The following is a 22530-nucleotide window of genomic DNA, read 5'->3' as shown; positions in this document are numbered from 1 at the left end:
TGAGTTAATGCTCACAGTACGTAGAACTGACACAAACAGCTTCATTGCAGCAAAAGTGTACACACAATCAACGGTGAGTTGAACCTAGTTTTAGACGCTTTAATATATACATAAAAGTGAATGATGTATTAAAAATAAATCTGACAATATAATATTTCTTTTTGCTTTTTTCCAAATACAGGATTGAGCCCCTCTGGTGTGATGTCTTCATGACTGTTACTGGTTTATATTACAACATCCTGCACTCTCCTGAGGACCAAGACTTGCTCAATATCAGTAACATCACGTATTCTGCTGCCACTATATTTTCCTACCACGCATTCAGGCCAGTTTGGATGTCTTTAGTGACGCGTGGGACACCCATCCAATCAGGACGGAGCAAAGCATGACACCAAATCAGCTGTGGCAGTTGGGCTTGACCCAGAACCCTGTTTCTGATCCCCGGGTAAGTGCTTTAGTTCAGTGTTTTTCAACCTTTGTTCTCTTGTTCCACGGTCTGACACCGGAATCTGACACCGGAATTATAACTGAGCGACTTTATCAGCAGAATTAAGAACAAGGAAGTGAAGACTTTAACCACTTCTGATGACATGTGATTAAGCCTTCAAGAATGATTGGCGGAGACAGTTAAAGGGGCGGGACTTTTCCTTACAAGGTTATAGCTGCAGCTAAATCGCGGTACTGTCAACCTTATCAAAATGTATTTTATAGAATTAAATAAACACAAAGAAAAAGTCATTTTAAGATCTTTCATATTCCTAATTACTCAGTGTTTTATCAGTGCCTGTTTGGATTAACAAAGAGCTGATTTCCTGGAGATGGGAAATGTTTTTAGATCAGTGAAGTAGGGCAATTCCCCACGGCACACTTGACCATTTCCCACGGCACACTAGTGTGCCGCGGCACACTGGTTGAAAAACCCTGCTTTATTTAATCTCACTGTACTGGACAACTGATTTGCGTGCAGTTCGACTAAAGTGGAAAGTATCAAGAACAGTATGATGAAATCACAATGACTACAAGGAATTTTCATCAAAAATGAATGAAAAGTATTATTGTTGTGTGCTGCAAACTATTTCCCTACATTGTTTGGTTTTTTAAATGAAGTAGGAAGAATAGCACATCTGCAAGTTCAAAATGCATCACAATGTTTGGCATTATGAGCCATCAGCTGTACTAATCTCACTACTTTGTTAAGAGTCACTTATTTGCAAATTAAAAACAGTTATGGAGATATGAGGTCTGCCTGCTAGAAACAATATAAGTTATTATTAGTGGGTCTCTGTTCCTACATAATCTAAAACATTAAAAAAACAGCGCTGTTCATAAACAGTATCTTTTTTTTTTTGTCAGGATATGCTGGTTCCAGAGAATGAATGGGAGGAGAGTGGATCCATGGCTGAACCTCATCCTGGGATCAATGTCCTGGTATGGGACAGTCCCCTTTTGGGTCCACAAATGTTGGAACTGCAAGACGACATCAATCCATTGTGGAATTCAGACCGTTTGGGAGTGGACTTATATCTTTACTGTCCCGTTTGTTTAGAACTTAATTTAGGCGACATAATTACATACAGAAGAAGAGAGACTGAGGGGAGGAAGACAGAGTTCAAATCAATACTGCTGTATTGTTCAAGGGACTTCATTGTATGTAAGGAAGTTATGAAAATTAGTTCCAGTTTAAATAAAATTCAAATCAGTAGAGATCCCACATTTGCTTAAATTTTGATGTTTTAATCTGTCCATGTTTTCACTGAATTTTACTCTGCAATAAAGGGTGAATGTTTGCACTTTGTTGTTCTATGACCATCTTTTGTGGTGTAGTATTTAACCAGCTATAAAACCCAGAGATATGAGGATCTTTTTTGCAAGGGTGACCTGGCCAAGAGGTGTATATGTATATTACAATATAAAATCAATGACATTTGAGTTATTAAAAAAATAAAATTAAGGTCCATCAAAGTGACTTCGGGCTGAGCAGGGGATATACACCATATTGGGCGTCTGTGATTGACAGTGAGATGAACTTGAGGTAATGTAGTCCCAATGCGTGGTACGGAGCAAAGTGATGCCAGTTTCTCCACAAAACCTGTGGAAGTTGAAGATTTTTCTCCTCCACCTTCATATGATCAAAACCGTGTCTGAGTGTTGAAATGACGCTAGCATGAAAGCTAAGAGAATAACGTACAAACAATCCAGAGTGAAATGTTCATTGTAAATCTCATGACCAGTACAGAGTTCGATGGATTCTATGTCAACTGCATTCAACCAATGTTGCCTTGCTACCAGGTCCACTGAAAAGTTGCACAAGCCAGTAAATTTTGACAACCGAAGGCAAATAAACCGACAAGCCATGCTAAGGCTAACACGCTAACGACCGACTGGTCCAGAATCAAATATGGGCGGGGCTTTTGCCACCCGCAGAAAGCGTAGAGAAAGTGTAAGGGGCCATTCGATTGGCTAAAAGCGAACCCGCCTGCTTTGCCGATGAGTTTGATTGACATATTCACTAGCCAATGGTGAGATTAGTCGACCCGCTCCGTCAGATGAGTCTCAATATTCACCGTAGAAAAATCTCTCACACACACGGAGAGATTCACAAACGAGAACGGGATTTTGAATGCACATTCTGCAGTTCGAATGATCTGTGAGTTCACATCACATGTGTAACTAAAAATCACGTTTGTGAAGCACTTACTGTGCATTTCTGATACATTTATTGTGAATTTCTAAAATGTTTTTGTGAAACACAGTGTGCACATTTGTGAGAAACACTTATTGCGCATTTGTAAAACATTTAGTGTGCATTTGTGAAACACAATGTGTGTGTTTGTGAAACACAGGGTGTGTATTTCCGAATTTATTTTTCACGTTTGCATAAAATGACATTTGTGAATCGGAGCGTGTGTATTTGTAAAACCGGTTGTGTGCATTTCTGATTATTGAGACTGAAATAACTCCATAAATATCTAGGGGCACCGGATTTTGGAGCTGTAGATTTTACCAAATGGCAAATGCACTATATAGTGAGTACTGAAGGAATTTGGATACAACCCTAACCTGCAGTCTTCCATCCCTGCGTGTTGGATTTTCCATAAAAGCCTGATATTTCATGTGCTGAATTACAAAACGTTAAGGGTTTGCATCAAGTTGACACATCTGGATCACATGAATGATCAGATGAACGCATTATTTCTTTATCAAAGCGTAATTTCTTCAAATTATGTCTCTAACTTTGTGAAAGATGTTTAGGCGTCAAAATGTTCCCATAAAGTTGCCTGCAGGGCAAAACAGTTTCAGAGTCTTCTATGCATGTGATTTTCCCTTTCTGTTGAGTTGCTGGAACATTTATTCTTTCATGATGTGTTTATAAAAAGCCAACCAACAAGCAGAAACAATGTGTGGCTTCGAAACTGAGTTTTATCAGGCTGACATTTTCCTTTCACAAACCTGTTCATCTGAGTATGAATATTCAAGCTGATTTATTTTGATCCGGCATAAAGTAGACAAACTTCTACTTAAGTCTCAGTTTGCGTTAAACACTCAAGTTCAGAATTCATTAAACCAGATAACCTCTTACAGAAATAAATCACTGTATTTACTGGTAAACAGATTTTCAGGTATATTTTCATTTGAACAAGAATTTTTTTCATCTCACAGCAGGAAACAACAGTCAGTACAACCATTTTAGAAGCGTAATGTCAATTCAGTTGTATTCACATAGCCCAATATTACAACAAGAGTCCTCTCAATGGGCTTCATACCAGTAATTGTATAAGAACATGAAATCAGTCATAGAATTCAATAGGTAATACTTGCTAAAACTAAACTAAACAGACTAAGCTAAACTGGGCATGCCTACCCTTAGACCCTCTTTCTCAGTAAGGAAAAACTGCAAAAATGAAACGGATTCCAGGACAAAAAAAAAAGAAGAAACCTCAGGGATGTCCACATGAAGGAGGGATCCTCGGATGGACCAGAACTCTTGGAGAGGGATTGACTTATCTAACTCTACAACTACACGTTTGACTAATATAGCAGATGGGTTTCCTAGATGGAATTGGAAGACTGCTGGGGGTACGAGACGAGCCAGAGGAGAGGTCCACGGTAGGTTAGTTTTTGAAAACTGATTAAAATCTACAACAGGGTTTTGTTTTGTAGACTGACCGCATTAAATTGCCTTACTGTTGCTTAATAAATTGTCAGTTATGTTATTAATGCTAAACAGAACTCATTGGTGATTATTTTAGATGTGGTGCATCTTTATTTAAATCATTGAGGGTTCAACAAATTCATAAAGTGTAGCGTCATAAATTATCTTTATTCAGTAATCTTTAAGAAAGTTAGATTCTTAATCTTGGTGCTCAACTAGTGGTTCTGCACGTTTCACTGATTTGCTCCAACATTTGCTCCAGCAAGTTTGTATCTTCATTTAAATGAGGTGTGATGGAGAAAACAACTTAATTATGCAGAGCAGGCTTGACTCAATTTGTAAAAATACTTTTTTCCCTATATTCTAAATATATTTTACCACCAAAAGGTGCAATTACTAATGTTAGACTGAATAAGACTGAATTGATTCAATAAAGAGCTCACAACACACTTGTGGCTTTGATAAGATCAGTGATCTCAGTTGTGCGCTCAGCAGAAGATAAATGTGGACATCATGAGCAGCAAGTAGAAGCTGAAACTGGAGCTTGACCACCGTAACAGATCCTTATTCTGTATACCCAAAACTGGCAGGTTTACTTCAGTGTTACTGAAATACTTTCAAAATAAAATAAATCAATATTGACATTGGAAAATACCATTTGGATTGAGGCACAGTATTAACGTAAAAACAACAAGTGACATCACAGCACACGTGATGACAGAAAAAAAATGATCAAGCTATCATTACAGTCCAATGTGTTTGAATTTTACAACGACGTGTGACCATAACTGTGTGTTCGAATGTTCATATAATGTTCCATTTGGATTATTTCGATATGTAAAAACAACAGTGGGCTAAACTTTAGAAAACTAAAATGTGAATGATCTTACCATTTTTCTGTTTACTTGTTTGTTTGTACATATGTTAATCTTGCAAGAAATCCAATGAATCTGGACAGTTTTACGCGCTGTTCAGTACCCAGGGATTAATCTCTGAGTCACACGGGTTGAATGAAAAAGATCTCCTGGATCCATTTTAGGTCAGTGAATCGGATCGAATCAGATCGCTCAAAATGAACCAATCTCCACTATGTGTCGCATGGTGAACGACAATTTATGATATGAATTGAATTGTTAGAATGAATCATTCACACCTCTACAAATGCTGGTGCGTGCTCCCGCGGTGCGCATATTGTCGGAATAAAACATTTGGCACAACACCTATCCAGGTCTGCGCCTGAACCATAAGATTTCTGATTTAAAAACATATTTGACCTGTCGTTTGTTATCAAAAACCATTAGACTATTTTAAAGTCTTATATAATTAGCAGAGCCCTATTTTAGATAGATAGATAGATAGATAGATAGATAGATAGATAGATAGATAGATAGATAGATAGATAGATAGATAGATAGATAGATAGATAGATAGATAGATAGATAGATAGATAGATAGATAGATAGATAGATAGATAGATAGATAGATAGATAGATAGATAGATAGATAGATAGATAGATAGATAGATAGATAGATAGATAGATAGATAGATAGATAGATAGATAGATAGATAGATAGATAGATAGATAGATAGATAGATAGATAGATAGATAGATAGATAGATAGATAGATAGATAGATAGATAGATAGATAGATAGATAGATAGATGACTTTATTAATCCCACAATGGGGAAATTTCATTTCTGTGGCAGCAACACGACATTCAGAAATAATCTATATAATATAACATCAATAAAGGACATCACAAATGACATTTATATTAGATAATTAAAAATATTACTAAAATTATTATGAAAAATGATCAAAAATGAGATTCTTATTAAAGATTAAATAAATACAGCTGCAAAAGTGTAAAAAACATGCGGTCTGCAAAACATGTAAACTGTAAAAAAACATTACAAATTTTTCAAAATACAGAAATAACTAATGAAGTTCACACCAAAAACAAAAACAAACAACTGTTCAGGAACAAAAAACAATTTAAAATTGAAAAAAATGATCGTCATCAATTTTATTTTATGTTATTGGTTATTCTGCAATAAATTCATTCTTTATTTTGTTTGAGGAAAATGTTTTTACATGTATGTAGAGCTGGAACGTGTTCATCATAAAATAAAGTAGCCTAAAATTAAAATAAAACACAATTTCCGATCATTGTCAGCGTTAATACGCACGTGCGCAAATTGATCACAACTCACTTTTGCACCAATATGGTAAATGTATTTTTAAATATTTTTGCACAAAACGTTTGGCAGTCAGGAAAGCTGCTGCGTAGAAGAACGTGGAGAAGATTTGTATCCTGAGCCGATCACAGAAGCAGCCATGGATCTTTACGCAGACTGTTTGGACTGTGCGTCCTGTCCTGCAGCGGGAACACTCTCCTCCCAGCTTACAGTAAACCCGGTCTGACTCCACCAGACAGGACACGGGTTCTGTCAAAAACCATTTGACTCCCCCAGTGTGTCTCTGATCAGATTAACGGTGCTCATTGTGAGTCTGAGCCTCGCACGTTGCAGCGCGCCGTGCCAGCGCACATGTGCAGTCCAGACGGCGGATGTGACGTCTCCACGCGGAGAGGAGATTGCCCTGCGCTGTTTGTACTCGGACCATTAGCCATGATGTTTGGTGAGGATTATCGCTTCACACGCAGCAGGATGAGAGAGTGACGGAGCGCAGCGCAGCGCAGGTGGAGCGGAACACTCAAACCATGGATGTGACTTTCATTGTATCGGCTGTCATTTTCACGCTGCTCGCCATTGTGGTCGCAACGTCCATTTTTAAGGGCTCCTCACCTGCAGCGGAGTTTGCAAATGCGCGGAGTTACTTCGGACACGGTCGGGCCGGAGGATTAGCGCAGTCCAGGCCGAAACAGAACGGCCATGTAGCTGAGAAGGAGACGAAGAAGGAAGAAGCGGACGTGTGGAGCGAGATGAGCGGGAGCGCGCACGACCACTGGGATGTAGTGAAGTCTGTGCTGTCGGTAAGTTACCGGTCTGCCTGTCCGCAAATACAGGAGTTTCCAAGCATAAACCTCTCCTTAATCTGTAAATCTCCTCACTCAGAGACACCAGAGGCAAAAGTCCCACAAAACAGAGAAATACTTTACAATTACACAATTTTCAATGATCCAGTTCTTGTGTAATTCATGTTGGCAGGCCTAGATTTTTGGGTTACTTTTTAGAGCAAAAATAATTTTGAAGGTTATAGTAGTTTCCTTTTAACCTAAGTTATGTATATATTCTTTCCAAGAGTTTGATTTTTTTTTCCTGAGTTAAAGTAACCCAAAATAAGTTAGTCCATTTTTAACCATGGAGTTAGAATTAACCCATGTTAAGTTGCTTTTCACCTAACTATGGAGTTTTTAGCATTAAAAGGAAATTTGACATATCTTTCACATATTTAGCACAAAAAAAAAAAAAATCAAAATTCTGCGTTTAATTCTTTTCTGTATAATTTGGTTTTTCCAACTATAATCGTAACACACACTATTCAGATGCGCTACATTTAAAAAATTGCAGCATGCTTTGTTGAGTTAGTGTATTAGGCATGTAAATCTAAAAGTAAACTAAAATATTTCACAACTTAAAACCTTTCAAAAGGAAAGGAAGGACCAAGTGGTAGCATCAGGTCAGACCATGAGTGAATAATTTCCAGGACATTTACATGGTGGAGACTTTAGAAGTCAAAATGTTTTTTGAACCATTGCATGCTGCTCCATTTTGCTAAAAGTGGTGAATATAAGTTTTAAGGCTTTTTTGGAAGAAGTGGAGACATATCCAACATCAACCACCAGTCATAGTCTTGTAGGCTGTTGAGTTTGGGAGCAAAAAAGCTCCCAATCACTGCGTACCACTACTGAATTAACTCCTTTCTGTATCTAACGGACATTTTGGGGGTTTCAATTATACCAAATGTGAAGGGGTCGGGTTCTGACTGGATTTTTTTTCTCTGGTAGTCAGGAGGTTAAATTACACAAGAGAAGTTTTTTTTAATTAGACTCAAGAACTGATGGAGCTGAAAGTCTAAAGTTGGACCCATGCGATGGCAGTGTCATCTGTGCCTTTTGTCCTTTCACAGGACGAGCAACAGCAACCCCACCTTCACAAAGACGAAGCAACAACGGCAGAGCACTCTTCCTCAACGTCCAGCCTGTCTGTCCCCTGCCCTGGATCCAGGAACATGATCTCTGAGGTATCGTCCTCATCAGAGGCCTCTTCGGGGCGAGGCCGCTCCTCGTTCATTGGGCTCTCTGATTCAGAGCTCTTGAAGTGTGCTTTCTCTTACCCACAGAGCCACAGAGCCACAGAGAGCCCAGGAGTCAACGGTGAGCTCCTCAACCTGCTTTGAGAGACTTTTCAGTGAAATGTTTCCACATATTCAAATCATTCATATTTTTCATTTTATAACTTAAAATCTTTATTTTATTTATTTATTTATTTTTGTTATTCTAGAGAGGCTGGATTTAGATGGACATGATACATTGAAGTATGTCCCAGGAAAGGCCCGATCGCACCACTTAGAGACGATGATGTCCAAAGAGGAGCTGGAGGAAGAACAGAGGTCAGTTCAAACCACAGACACGATTAAGCTGCAAACTGTTATTCTCTGCTGCAGAATCACTATTTATCATCAGACATCCCAAGAGGGAATTTGGTTTGACAGCTTTTTAAGAGGATTAAACCACAAGCACAGGGGTCGGCAACCGGCGGCTCCAGAGCCGCATGCGGCTCTTTCATGCCTGTGCTGCGGCTCTCTGTGGTTTTGTAAAATAACTCTCATGTTCTAAGATTGTCGTGGTGCCTTTAACACCGTCAGGTAGAGCGAGCAGACAGGATGAAGAGAGCAGCGTGAACTTGCGGAGGGGGCGTGTCTGCAGCCGTGAACGCCGACCAGAGTCTGTTATGGGATGGAAAGTTTTTCTGGAAAGACAGACAGTGGCGATCTCGTAGGGGAACACATGAACGCCCCAGAAAAACCACGTAAAATGAATTAAATTTGCGTTAGGGCGCGCCTACTATCCTGTCACCTTGCTGCTAGGATGACCATTTGTTGCGCTGTCTGTGTAGAACGGCGTGCACGCGGGAGAGAGGCGGGGACGGGGCTTAGACTCACCGCTTCGGATTCCAGACCCCGCAACAAACTAACAGCAGCTTCCTAATAAAAATAGTTGTCATCCATAAAATAATATAATTTATTGGGTTTACTGGATTTAAAGAGAAAAAAAAAATAGAAACGACTCTGCATCAAAGTGAATTTGTTTTGACAGACGGAAAAGTCCATTCAAGGTTGTGGAAAATGGACAAAAGATCAAAGGAAACCTCACGCTCATAAAGAATAAAAATAAATAAATAAATATCCTAACAGCATTTCGAATCAATACAAGTATTGCCAAATGAACTATTGCGATATCTAGGCAAAAACATTTTTTCTAACACACCTAGTGTTGCGGCTCCCTGTGCTTTCCTCAGTGGGAAACTGATCCAAATGGCTCTTTGAGAGGTACAGGTTGCCGACCCCTGCACAAGCATCACTATGAGGGAGGATTGACATTTTTTTAAATTGGGGGACAAAATGTGGTTTTAACATAGTGCTCAGCGTGCACTGTGAAAACAGGCGCCTGATTCATACCCCACTGACACATTTTCTTTAAATAAGCCACAAAGAACAAAATCTGCCAATAGGTTAAGAAAAACGGTCTTACCAAGAATTCTTATTTTGAGATAAAAACTTGGCACCCAGACATGTTTTCTTGATGAGCTTATTTTTTTGCAAGATATAAAATAAGACGATTTTTCTTTAAACAAGGTTTAAAATTCAGTTTTTGTTGTGTGTAAACGAGAACAAAAGGCTTTCTGAACAAAAGTCTCCACTGCATTTCTGTGGAAAATGTTACTTCTTGTGACAGAGCGTCTGATAACACGCCTGTAAGCATTTGTTCACGTTTACCTTCTGCTTCAGCGTTCGGCTTTAGGCTGTCCCCAGTAAGACCAGATTGAGTCTGTGCCAAGCATTAGCGGACTGACCAATGAGCTTTAAAAGAACCACTCAGAGCGTTAGGGTGGGTAAATATAAATATATTTCGGTAATACTTTTTGCATATACCCTGCTCTCGTCCTTGCAGGATTCATTTCAACACGAACTTTAACTCTCTGTGAGCCTGAGAAAGCAGCAAAATGTGGTAAAGTATGAGTTACTCTCACCCATTTGTCCCAGAAAAGTCACTTTGTGGCCATGACGTGACAAAACTTACAGCAGAATAATTCGCCTCGAGTCAGCAGCTCTTTGTCCCCATGTGGCCATCAAGCGACCAATGTGACGGTGAAGTGCTGCGTTTCCTCGCCCTTGCTGTCTTCTTACTCCCCCCATTAGACGTGAGCGACTCAGGTGTGTGTCAGCAGGTGTTGATTGCATCTTCAGTAGTTGTGCTAGTTCATTCTCTAAGGACTTAGTTGTGCCACAAAAAGGGTGGGGGCATTGATATAAGTCCTTCATGCAAGTAAATAAATGGAAAATGTGAAAACTGGTCAGATATGGCGCCAAAAAATACTCAACTATCATATAATTCATCAGAAATAAATTAAATAAAACTACTACATATGATGTATTTTTGAAAATACTTTTATTTTTTCAAGAAGCAAACTCATTTAAAATGGGGTTCATAACATTAGACATTTAAGGACAAGTTGGAAAAGCTGAAACCAATGATGTCATGTGAATTGATGGAAGACCTTTAAATGACACGTCAGTGGGATGAAGACGAGGATGTCGGGACTTACAAAATATCTTAAAAAATGACGTAACTGACAAGCAAAGACTGAATCTGAAACTTTTAATGCACCCAACATCCGTGGAAAAGTCAACTAATAAAAGCTCATGTTTGTTGGGTTGTTGTTGTTGTTGTTACCAGTAGGGGGCTTCAGAGAGCTAAAAAAGGGGCTTAAAGGAGCTAACGTCCCTTCCAAGCAGCTGAATGAAAGAGGAACTGTTGAAGATTGCAAATAGGAAGTAAATAATATATCCCCATTATTTATAAACTGAGAAGAAAAATAGCATTTTTGAAAACACACTTAGTGTTGAGGTGGATCAAGACCAGAGGAGGAAAAAACAAGAGCAGGAAGAACCACAGAAAGAATTTGAATCAATGGAATGATCAAACATACCCACAGTCATTCCATTTTCATCAGGTACATTTAATGCCAGTAATTCAACACTTGCTAACACTTTTGTTATGGCATTTACTAAGTGAGAAAGATGCACTTTCTAATACTGCTGGGGAGGTTTGACCAGGAATAAAATAGAAAAGACTCTTTAGGTACATCTTTAAAAAGATTCCTCAACAGACTTCTGTGTGGTTACAGAGCAAGAAAGAACCTTGAGATTCTTTCAACTGTAACTGAAGGACGAGGGATCCAGAGATGGAAATGATCTGAAAATTACCTAAATTACCCCAGATTAGCCCAAGATTAGAGCAGATTTAAAAAAGATGACATTAAAAAGAAAAAAAATCCAGTTAAGAGATGAACTTAGGTACATTTTAAACACCTGAAGAAGGTTACTTTAAAAAATGTGATCAGTGGAAAATCAACCAAAGATAACAAAAAAAAAGGCTCCTTCAATACAGTTTAAGACACATTTGGTTCTTCTTATATGAGAATGGTAATTCAAGACAAAATAGGAATCATTTTTTATTCTTTTCTTTTCTGTCTTCCATTCCTTTTTTCCATTTTTGGATGATGTCACTTTGTCCATTTCTAAATTCCCAGATTTAGCCAGCCCCTCCATGGGGTGTTTGTTATACTGAAAGTCTGGGGTGTCGTATTCCTCTGAGCCCAGAAAACTATGCTATCGTCATATCCATATATAAACATGTCTTATTCATTTAATGTTAAATGCTCTTCCTTGACGCCACCCTTTGGATTTTTCCCGCCTTGGGAGAGTTAAGATTTTTTTTTTCTTTTGATATTGGGGGATTTTTAGATTTAGGATCTTTTGGATTTGTTTTCTTTGGCTACTGGGATAGAATGTAAACAGAGAACTTTCAGCAGCGGGACACTTTTTCTTTTCTTTTTATGTCTGTCCATATATCTTTAATTTTTTGTCTTTTTTTTTTTTTGGGTCTTTTATTGGTTGTTTGTTTTTGATTTTTGTTGTTGTAATGTTTTATTTATTTAGTTAATTGTGGATTTTTGTGGACCATTACATTGGGAGGGAAGTTACGCCATTTTGCCCATCCCATGCATGTGTGGGAGTTCATATATTTTTTTATTAGTTTTTGCTTGATTAGGATTTTTAGCTCTGTATATACATGCATTTGTTTCCTACAGGATTTCCATTAACTTTTTAATTTTACAGAAACAAGCGTATCTTAGAGGCAGTTAGAACTTCTTGTGTGTGTGTGTGTGGATTTGTCTCATGCTTGCTCCTGGGCGTGTTAAATGCCAAACAGTCTGGCAGAATGTGGTTTGTCTTTGTTCTGTGAGGTAACCTCAGACTTTTTGGGGAAAACCCATAGTCTTTATCCCAGCGCCTGTCTTGCAGAATCTCCACTAAAAATAAAACTGCTGCACCTTTGTACTAGCCTTACCCTTTTCCTCATTTTGAGCTTTTCTTTTATTTGTATTATTCAAACTTTCATTCATTTTGACAGAAGACCTTTTTTTTCCCTCTTGTTTTTATGCGTCTTTCTTAAATAATAAATTTCCAAGTTATATTTCTGGGTGCAGCAGTGGACTGTGTTGAGTTATCATCCAAGCAAGCTCCAAGAAGGATGTTGATCACAATAATTCTACCAAAGCTGAAAATTTTGCATATTTGAAAGAAAAAAAAACTTCAAGTTTTGATTGTGGCCTTTAGTTTCCCTTACTTTTTCTACGTCTCTCAAAGCTATTTTCTGCATAATTTTGTTCAACTAGTATACCTCCAAAAAAAATCAAGCTTTTTAAAAAAAATGTGAATGATCTTAAAGCAAATGCTTTTTATTATACAACCCTAAATCTTTTACATGTATTTAGTTAATTCCACTTTTTTAAAACATTTTATAAAAGATATTCTGATTTTTTTGTCTCCCCTAGGACTTTTGTCCTGCTGGTGTTATATGAAATGTTTTTCTCAGCAGGCTTCCCTTAAGGTTTTACCTTTACTTTACGTTTAAACCACTAAGCTCACCTTGAATCCTGCTGTTTATCAAAGTGAATACTTTCTCCAATGCAAAGGCTGTTTAAAAACTACAGCAAAGAAATGCCACGGTTTATCCCTGCAAAACCTAAAACCATAGCTCCTTATTTTTCTCTGAGGATTTGGACACGCGTGTGCATCGGCAGCCAAGATATGCACTCTAATCTTTATACAGTATACGTTAAATTTATAACGGCACTATGTGAAAACGGGTACTTTATGCCTCTACACTTTCAAAAAAAAATCATTTGTGAAGAAAATTTTTTTTTTTTTTTACTAAATGTATTAAAGGCTTGAAAAGGTTTTTTAAAAATTAATAAAATTGCTGAACATTTTTTAAACTTTTAAGGTCCGAGCTCTTCTTTGGTGTGCCTTTTAACAGTGTAATATAGCTCAAATATAACCCCAAAATGTGATACATGTGGATGCCAGGTCTGAGGAGGTTAAGCCAAAAAAATTTAAAGAAAATAGAGTTCGAATTAATTAAATATAGTTTTAACAAATCATACATTTGCTATATAATTATAATTGGGGATTTCATTGTACCTTTTTGCAAACTGAGTCACTGATTTTTTTTTGTCCTGCTCACAGGTCAAGCTGGAGCATGTTTCCCCGGTAGTCTGTTTCACTATAAAACTGGTTCGGATTAGAAATGGGGTGATGTGTCATGTCTTTAGTCTACAGAGACATGCAAATTCAGACAACTGTGAAGTAATCTTTGCTGTGTGTAAGACTAAAAACTTAAAGTTAATCCAAAAATGTCAATTATGTCGATTTCTTTTGGCTGTAAAGTAAAGGGGTTGGTAACTATAAACTCTGGTTGATTCTGTTTCTCTTGACTCCACACAATCAGAAGTATTCACATCTTTCTAAAATATGGATTTTTTTAACGTTTCTGACAACTAGTTGGAATCTTGTTCATTTCACTTCTCAGAGTTGATATTTGTCTCTTTTAGGGTGCAGCGTGAGCAGCTGGCCGCCATCTTCAAACTGCTGAAGGACAACAAAGAGACATTTGGAGACGTATCTGAGGGAGACTTGGAGGAGCAGCTCCGACTTTACTCCATCTGAGACTCGTTCTGGCCTCTCCTCGGCAGATCCAAACCACCAAAAGGACAAATCGAACACCAACTATGTTAAAGTTTGCAGTATTCAGTACAGATGTAAAGAGCACAAAATCTGCACTTGATTGGGTTTAATTTTTCATCCCCCTCATCTGCACTTAGCCGTTAATATGCAACAGAGGTGGGACCATATGTCTGTCTGTATTAAACCTGTCTGCATCACCTTTTTTGTTGTGTAAGAAGCCAGATTATTGTAAGTGTTCTGTTTTATTGTGTGAGTAAATGGTGCTGAAGCCCTGCCCACTCACTTCTGTGTCAAAGGATCTGATGCCCCCGTTTACTCTTGCATCTCTGAACTCTTTGTTTGACTTGACTAATTACGCCTATCGGGCATGAATTAGGACACTCACCTCTCACGAAGTAACTCACCTATCGGCATTTCTGGTGCAGAGCTCCTTTGTTGAGCAGCAGTCAGTAGAGGAGGACTTGTATTTGTTTGGCTGGACAGACAACTTCTTCCCGATGGCAGTTCGAAGTGCCAGGCTTTTTTCTTTTCTTGTGTTGATGTCTTTGAGCCTCTCCGTCCTTATTTTTTCAATGGAAAATTTGGGGAAAAACGTCAGGTAAGTTTTTTTTCTTTGTGGCAACAGACAAAGTAAAAGGTAAAAATGAAAAAAAAAAAGGGTCCAAATTTTCTCCAAGAAATCCACAGAATTGATTCAGCTACGGTCCTGTATTTGCTCTTTTATAAACTGTCCAAAACAGCTGGACTTCTGTCGTTAAAAAACATAGATCCAAGGGATATGGTGACCTGATTGGCAGTGATGTCATCTCATGGCAGAAGAAAAGCACAACCTCGTCTCGGCACGTGTTTACCACAGCAAGTCAGGCAAAAACTGCTTCCAAAAGCAGCTCAGGAATGCTGAATGTGGTCAAGAAGACAATGCCTCCACAGACAGAGACTCCCATTCCCATCATCTACAGAAAATCCTTCAGCAAACTTCCACAGTGGGATTTTGAAGATGCCTATAACCAGGACACCCCTCCTAGACTGACTGTGAGTTATAAATACGTGTAATCTTCTGGCACTCCGGAGTTCTTGTCAAATGTCCGTTCAGTAATACGGAGATTGTGTGATTTCCATTTTTCTGTGAATTTCTCTGGCATTTTTTTTGTAGTCTTCACTTGAGCTGTTGTTTTTGGAGTTTTTACATTTTCTTTCCGCTAAATAAATCTCACATCATGCTGTTATGTCATGCTTTATCCCACTCAGACATGTGCTCAGTCTCTGAGAAACTCCAAAGATGAGGCCTTCCAAAAGGCTTTCCTTCCCAACATAAGCCTTTTTCTGCACAAAAACAGAATCAGCATGACTGAATGGAACCGACTGTCTCATTTTAACAATCCCTTTGGTTTTATGGACTACAAGTATGATGGTAGGTTTGTTTTTGTAGGACAGAATTTTGCAGTTTGTAACATTAAAACATTAAGTAACATATCACTTTATTAAGTGACTCATTAACTCATCACTCATTAAGTTTCTTTTCGAGAACTTTTTTCTGATTTGCTTTATCCACCAAATGGGCTTCATAGATGTTAAAAATGAAAAATTGTGAGAAAAAATAACCTTCTCTGTTCTCAGTCCAACTGTTTTATTCATTTTGTAGCCCGAAAGAGCATAATACAGTTAAAATGTGAAAAGAAATCAATACATGTGAAAAACTGTGATTGCTTTTAAACAACTCTCATTAAAAGTGCTACTATAAATAAATGAAAAATTAAAAGAAATACAAGTAATTTTTGTGTTTATAGCAGCTAGGAAGAAGGTATCAAAAGAGAAGTCAAGGGTTGCAACGGTGGGGTAGTGGTTAGCACCCTCACCACACAACCTACAGTTCAAATCCCTGTAAGGAATTCAGATTGATGGATGGATGGAAAGATTAAGAAGTCCAAAATTGCTGACTAGCAAATTCTATATTTGTGGAATAACAAAACTGCTGCATATTTAAGATGATTCTTCATGACAAATCATCCCCTGTTCATTAAAACCTCTAAAATCAATCAAAAGAAACCATGTGCCTAGTTTATAAAATGGGACATTGAAATCAGAGATCTGTTCAGCATTGTTTTTACCATTTTGTTCCTAGGTGACATGATTTAAAGACAGTTAATTTGACAACACAGACAAAAACAAAACTATATGAATCAAAATATGGACGCAAAGTAACAGACATGAAACTTAATCAGATATGTTTGCTTTTGCTTGCAAGACATAATGGCTTCAGTGAAGCTGATTCCAAAACCAAAGGAGCCTCTGCTTTCTCCAAAACCGGGATCTGATGGCTGTGTGAGGTGTGCTGTTGTGGCCAACGGAGGAATCCTCAATGGCTCAAAAATGGGAGCCGAGATTGACGCTCACGATTATGTTTTTAGGTAAGAAAGATGGGCAAATAAATAATTAAAACAATTAACTGGAGAAACTCTGGAGGGTTTTATTTACCATTTTTGTCTGACTGTTTTATGCAGAAATACACTCAGATTTTAGTTTACATTGTATTTAACTTGAGTTTTGGCTTTTGTGGATCCACTCCTGTGAGGACTAGCTACAGTCTATACTGCACATAAAAAGTAAAAAAAAAAGCTTTATTTGAAAAAAAAAAAAATCAAACCAATAAAATATTACTTTAATGTTTTTCACATCAAATTAGAGATGTGAAGTTAAAAAAAAGAAGTGGTCACACGTTTTTCCTCCCACACTTTTGAACCCGATGGACCATTTACAGTTTGATCTGAAAGGTTTTTGGAACATATCTCCACAGCATATTTTACTAGCAGGTTATTTTCCAGCATTTTTATGAGCAAACGGTAGAGTTCACATTACTTCCCGTCGGTGCTGGGGAAGACTTCAACAGGAATATTTGCCCACTTTCTGGCTTTTTTTTGTCATTGCTTCAAAATTATTTCTGTAGTATGATTACATTCGCAAAAAATAAATAAATAATCAAACCTCACAAATGAATAATTGCTTTAAAAAATGCAAATAATTTAGTATTAAGGCAGGATAAAAGTTAAAGTTCTTTGTCTTTGTTTTGTGTTTCTCTAATCTCTTGTGTGGCTACATACACATCACACCCGTACACAGAGACCTTAATACACTGCTTGTAAGAAAATGGGGGCTTGTTTAATTAACCTAAGTGGCAAAAATAAATACAATGACAAAACGAAAAAAACGGTAATAAAACATAAATAAAAAAGGATCAGTACCCTTTTTGCAAAACTATGTTTAATTTGTTTTAAAGTTAATTGGTTTCAATCAAACCACAGAGAATGAAAACTGGGATTTTTAAAACTGTGACTGAACTTACTAAAAAGAGCAATCAGGATAAAGTTTTCCATCTGCAGTGAAAGGTTTCAATGTTTTTCATATGCTTGTCAGTGTGACATTATTTATTATAGCGGGATAAATGATAAAATCATGTTTGGGGGCTCCCTTATTTATTTATTTATTGTCAAGTACCTCCTCACACAATGGCACCATCCATGCCTGTGAGAATTGGCTGAAAAGTCAAGATTAAAATTTCAACCTGAAAAGATGACTCAACTCTCACCCCTGCAAAAAGAGCTGGGTAATCATGGAAAAATTGGATAATTTTGTACTCCACCCATAATTGGTGTTTTGACATTCAAAGAGGGGGCCTCACATCGCTCTAATGACCAAAACTACCACATTCAAACAGGGAGAATCTTACTAGCATTTCAACTAGAGTCAGCAACAATGAAAATGGCTCCCCCGGGGGGCAAACACATTGACTTCAGTTGCAGACTGTTACTCTGGATTGTGCAGACGGTGTTGGCATCTTCATCTACTATAATTCTAACATAAAACCTAATGAAATCCAACCACAAACATCTAAAAAGTCACTCTATGATTTACAGGATGAATGCTGCAGTCACCAAAGGTTATGAGGAAGATGTTGGAAACAGAACATCCGTGTATGTGCACACGTCCCACTCCATGATTGCAGCTCTGCGGTTTTTCCAGAAGTATGGATACACTGCAGCCCCACATGATCAGGTACTGGAGCTGCAACAGTAACTGCGACCATTTGTCAATCCGTCTCACACAACTGCAGTTTCGTTTTTTGCTCCTCTGCTCTCTGACAGAATATAAAATATGTGATGATCCCTGAGGGAATGAGGGATTTCCAGTGGCTTGAGGGTCTTCTCAAAGGAGAACAAGTCTCTTCTGGAGAGAATCGCAACAGAGAGTGAGTTCAATGCTAATGGCTCAAAAATCCTTCCTTTGAACAACTGGAAAGCTCCATTTCACTAAGATTCAAGGATGTACACGTTGTGTTCAGTTTGCATGTGTTGCTGCTGCGGTTTTCACTTTCTTTGAGCTTGTTTAACTGAATCTTCCAACCTAAAATGTTTTCCTGTGGATCTCTTGCTTATGGTTCAGTTTATTCCATCAAACAAAATAATATGCAAGTTATCAGGCACCACAAGTATGCAGCTATTTTTCCTCCAGTTTAATTGCTTTCCTTTCTATACACTTCAGTTTATATAATAAATACTCTTCAAACAGGCGCTAGGGTTATTTTACTTTCCAATTTGCATTCTTTGTTTCCACTTTTATTAGTGTTTCATGTTGCCATCTTACTCAAGATGGTTCATAGTGTTTATAAAGTCTCTTATTTACTATTCTGCAGGCAAAAACTTCTCTTTCTTTATTCTAAGCAGCATTTAATTTATTACAGTTCTGCTTGTTTCAAATTGCATGCTTTTTGAAAACATCAGAATTCATTTTTTAAAAGCAGTGAGTTACACTTTGCTTTGTTTATGTATCTTGTATTTTTTATTCCTTGTCTTTTGTGTTTAACTCTCCAGCCCAAGGACTTTTTACTCAGGACAGTACAATGAAAGCCGCTTCTATGTTCTGCACCAGGATTTCCTCCGTTATGTACGGAACAGGTTGGGCACTTTCACAATTCTGAGAACTGGAACTGGACTACATTTTTCTATTTATGGTATTACTCCTTGGGCTGCACGATGGAGCAGTGGTTAATGCTCTTACCTCCCAGCAAAAAGGCAGTGGTTCAAATCCAACCTTTCTGTGTGGAGTTTCCATGTTCTCTCTGTTCATGAGTGAGTTTTCTCCAGGTTATTTGATTACTCTGAAGAGTGCATGTGGGCATGATTGTGTTCCCTCTGACAGACTGCCTCCTGTCCAGTGTGTACCCCCACCTTTGCTCAATAGTAGCCAGGTTAGGCTCCAGCAACCCCCATGACCCCCCCAAACAATGGATAGATAGATGGATGAATGATATCAATTGTCACTCAGGAGTACCACAAATCACAGTTTATGTTCAACTGATAAGTAATATGTTTTTATCAAATCTGGTCAAGATAACAACATGAAAAGCATTTAGATCCCAAGGTCCGTGATTAGCAAAAATTATGGAGGGTCTTCCCCTGTTTTCTGTAATAAGGATGTTTTTATTCTATGTGATTAATGGTCAAAGGAACCAGAAAAATCTTTTAAAAAAACAAGTCAAATATGACATGAATCTTTACAAGTAGCAGAAACATGACTTAAGTCCTACTTGCAGTTGTATCAAACACAAAAGTCAAAACCAATTTAGGAATCCGACTCTTAAGGCATGGTCCTTGAGCTGCATGCTCATTACATGTCTCGTAGCTCCTTTAGACAAGAGACCAACTGTGGTTCCATTTATACTCCAACATTGGTGTTACTCTGAAATTACATCAACAAATACTTTACCTATTTTATTTCCGGCTAAAGCTTATGTAGCGTTCTACTGTAGTTCAGGTACTTGCTGCAAAAAAGTTTAACCATAGACTGTATGAGAGAACTGTACTGAGTGTGACATCATCACCCATAGAAAATGACTAATTTCCGGTTCCAAAAAATTTAATTCAATTCAGAATGCGGACCTCGCCATGTTGAAACCAGACGATGTCAGTAAGCGGTGATTAGTCGGTCTGAGTCAACATTTCTATGGCAGCTGCTCTCAACAATCAGGAGGAAGCTTGTTAAAAATCTGCATCCCTGCCACTGAAAGCGGGCTCGGGTGAATCTGTCAATCAAACATTTTGAATTTTCAACGTGGGACCACATACTTTTATTAAGGCATCTGATTAGCCGCTTTAAACTTAGAATAACTCCTGACAAATTATCAATGATTATTCTGACAATTAGAATGACTGAATAATTAATAGCTGTTGATTTCTCAATAAAAGTTAATGGGATTTTTTGCTTTTTGGGACCAGCGGCTACTTCCATTCATGGAACGTCAAAGGGAGGGGCTCAGTCCAGTTCTCATGTACAGTCAATGATTCTGACCTCTTGAGGGTTTTTTTCCCCCCAGGAGCACAAAAATCTAAATAATCAATCAAGTAGCATGAATTTAAAATAGTTTAATTTTTTAATAGTTAGAGCAGATAATTACTCATGTAGCTCCCTCAGTGTTTGTTAGCTTCCTTTTCCTTTGACTGCAAACGATGTAAACAATGGTTAGTAAAAGAGGGACAGCAAAGCAAAAGGATCAAGGTGGCTGAAAATATTAATCAATGAAATAATTTTGTATTAGGCCTGTTTCTGATGACCCAGTTATTTCCACGTGAGTGACACGAGAGGCAACAGACTGCAGTTTGAATACCTTTTGAGACTGTTTTATTCCCCACAGATTCTTACCTTCAAAGAGTCTAAATGATTCATTCTGGGCGATTTTCAGACCAACTAATGGAGCCTTTACGCTCTTTCTGGCTCTGCATACATGTGATACAGTAAGCCTTTGCTTTGTTTCACTTAATCCAGATGCCAAAGTGTGCCTTCATTACAACATCTTTAAACTGTTTTCTCTGTTTCTGTTATCCTCAGGTGAGCGCATATGGATTCATGACTGAAGACTACAGTGAATACTCCAACTACTATGTTGAAAGAGACCTAAAAACCAAGGTCACTTTCTTCGCGAACCATGACTACATTCTGGAGAAAGACTTGTGGAAGAGCCTCCATAACAGGAAGATAATTAAGCTGCATCAAAGATCTGAAAAAGGGAAACAAAGGCGGAAAAAGATGTTATTAGACACGCAAAAAGAACATTAGCACTCTAAGGATGCAGAACCTGCTCTGAAATGTCTTCAGAGATTTGAAAATGTTGCTTACAGGCTCAAAGGAACATAGACAACAAAGTCTGGCTTGCAAACCAAAGTAAAGCATGCTTTAAAAAATGTGACAATAATGTAATCATTTATGAATAAATTATGCATTTTCTATTGTGGACTAATTGTATTTTGGCAAGCAAGTTTAGTTAACAGTACACTAATGTGCTGTGAAAGATCATCAGGTGTGCCATGGGTAATTTTATATATTTCTTCTTTCTCTTTCGGCTTTTCCCATCAGGGGTCGCCACAGCGAATCATCGTCCTCCACCTCACTCTATCATGGACATCTTCTACCCTAACACCAGCCAACTTCATGTCCTCTGTTAAGACATCCATGTATCTCCTCTTTGGCCGTCCTCTTGCCCTCCGGCCAGGCAGCTCCATCTCCAACATCCTTCTACCAATATATCCACTATCCCTCCTCTGAACATGTCCAAACCATCTCAGTCTGGCTTCTCTGACTTTGTCGCTAACACAGGCAACATGAGCCGTCCCTCTGATGTACTCGTTCCTTATCCTGTCTAACCTGGTCACTCCTAAGGAGAACCTCAACATCTTCATCTCCGCTACCTCCATCTCAGCCTCTTGTCTCTGTCTCACTGCTACCGTCTCTAACCCATAGAGCAGAGCTGGTCTCACCACTGTCTTGTACACCTTTCCTTTGAGTCTTGCTGGCACTCTTCTGTCACACAACACTCCTGACACTTTCCTCCACCCGCTCCAACCTGCCTGCACTCGCCTCTTCACCTCTTTTCCACAATCCCCATCACACTGAACTGTTGACCCCAAGTACTTTCTTCACCTCAGCCCCCTGTAACCTAACGCTTCTACCTTGATCCCTCTCGTTCAGACACATGTATTCTGTCTTACTACGACTGACCTTCATGCCTCTTCTTTCCAGAGCAAACCTCCACCTCTTTTATTTTTAAT

The 22530-nt window shown here is 38.2% G+C and overlaps 2 protein-coding genes across 6 annotated transcripts; both read left to right on the top strand.

The window, feature by feature from the left end:
* The first annotated feature begins 6298 nt into the window (after positions 1-6298).
* LOC101163787 lies at positions 6299-15078 on the top strand. Of its 5 annotated transcripts, XM_011493370.3 has the most exons (6): positions 6436-7151; positions 8249-8362; positions 8462-8495; positions 8623-8731; positions 10293-10349; positions 14302-14708. In XM_011493370.3, exons 1-5 carry the CDS (start codon positions 6879-6881, stop codon positions 10324-10326), a joined length of 564 nt encoding a protein of 187 aa, XP_011491672.1. In that variant the 5' UTR covers positions 6436-6878; the 3' UTR covers positions 10327-10349; positions 14302-14708. The 5 variants fall into 5 exon arrangements, with proteins under 5 accessions (XP_011491671.1, XP_011491673.1, XP_011491670.1 ...); XM_011493369.3 differs by having other exon boundaries at positions 6299-7151; positions 8249-8495; positions 14302-14399; XM_011493371.3 differs by lacking the exon at positions 10293-10349 and having other exon boundaries at positions 6412-6857; positions 6954-7151; positions 8249-8495; positions 14302-15078.
* Positions 15079-15637: 559 nt separating this feature from the next.
* Positions 15638-21711, top strand: LOC101164026 (alpha-N-acetylgalactosaminide alpha-2,6-sialyltransferase 1). The gene is made up of 7 exons (XM_020700403.1): positions 15638-15845; positions 16680-16842; positions 18346-18484; positions 18574-18677; positions 19300-19383; positions 21120-21219; positions 21314-21711. Exons 1-7 carry the CDS (start codon positions 15665-15667, stop codon positions 21539-21541), a joined length of 999 nt encoding a protein of 332 aa, XP_020556062.1. The 5' UTR covers positions 15638-15664; the 3' UTR covers positions 21542-21711.
* The last annotated feature ends 819 nt before the right edge of the window (positions 21712-22530 follow it).

This window comes from Oryzias latipes, chromosome 19, assembly GCF_002234675.1.
Source record: "Oryzias latipes chromosome 19, ASM223467v1".
Lineage (NCBI taxonomy): Eukaryota > Metazoa > Chordata > Actinopteri > Beloniformes > Adrianichthyidae > Oryzias > Oryzias latipes.
Note: the sequence above shows the minus strand (reverse complement) of the source record. Positions and strands in the feature narration are given on the sequence as shown.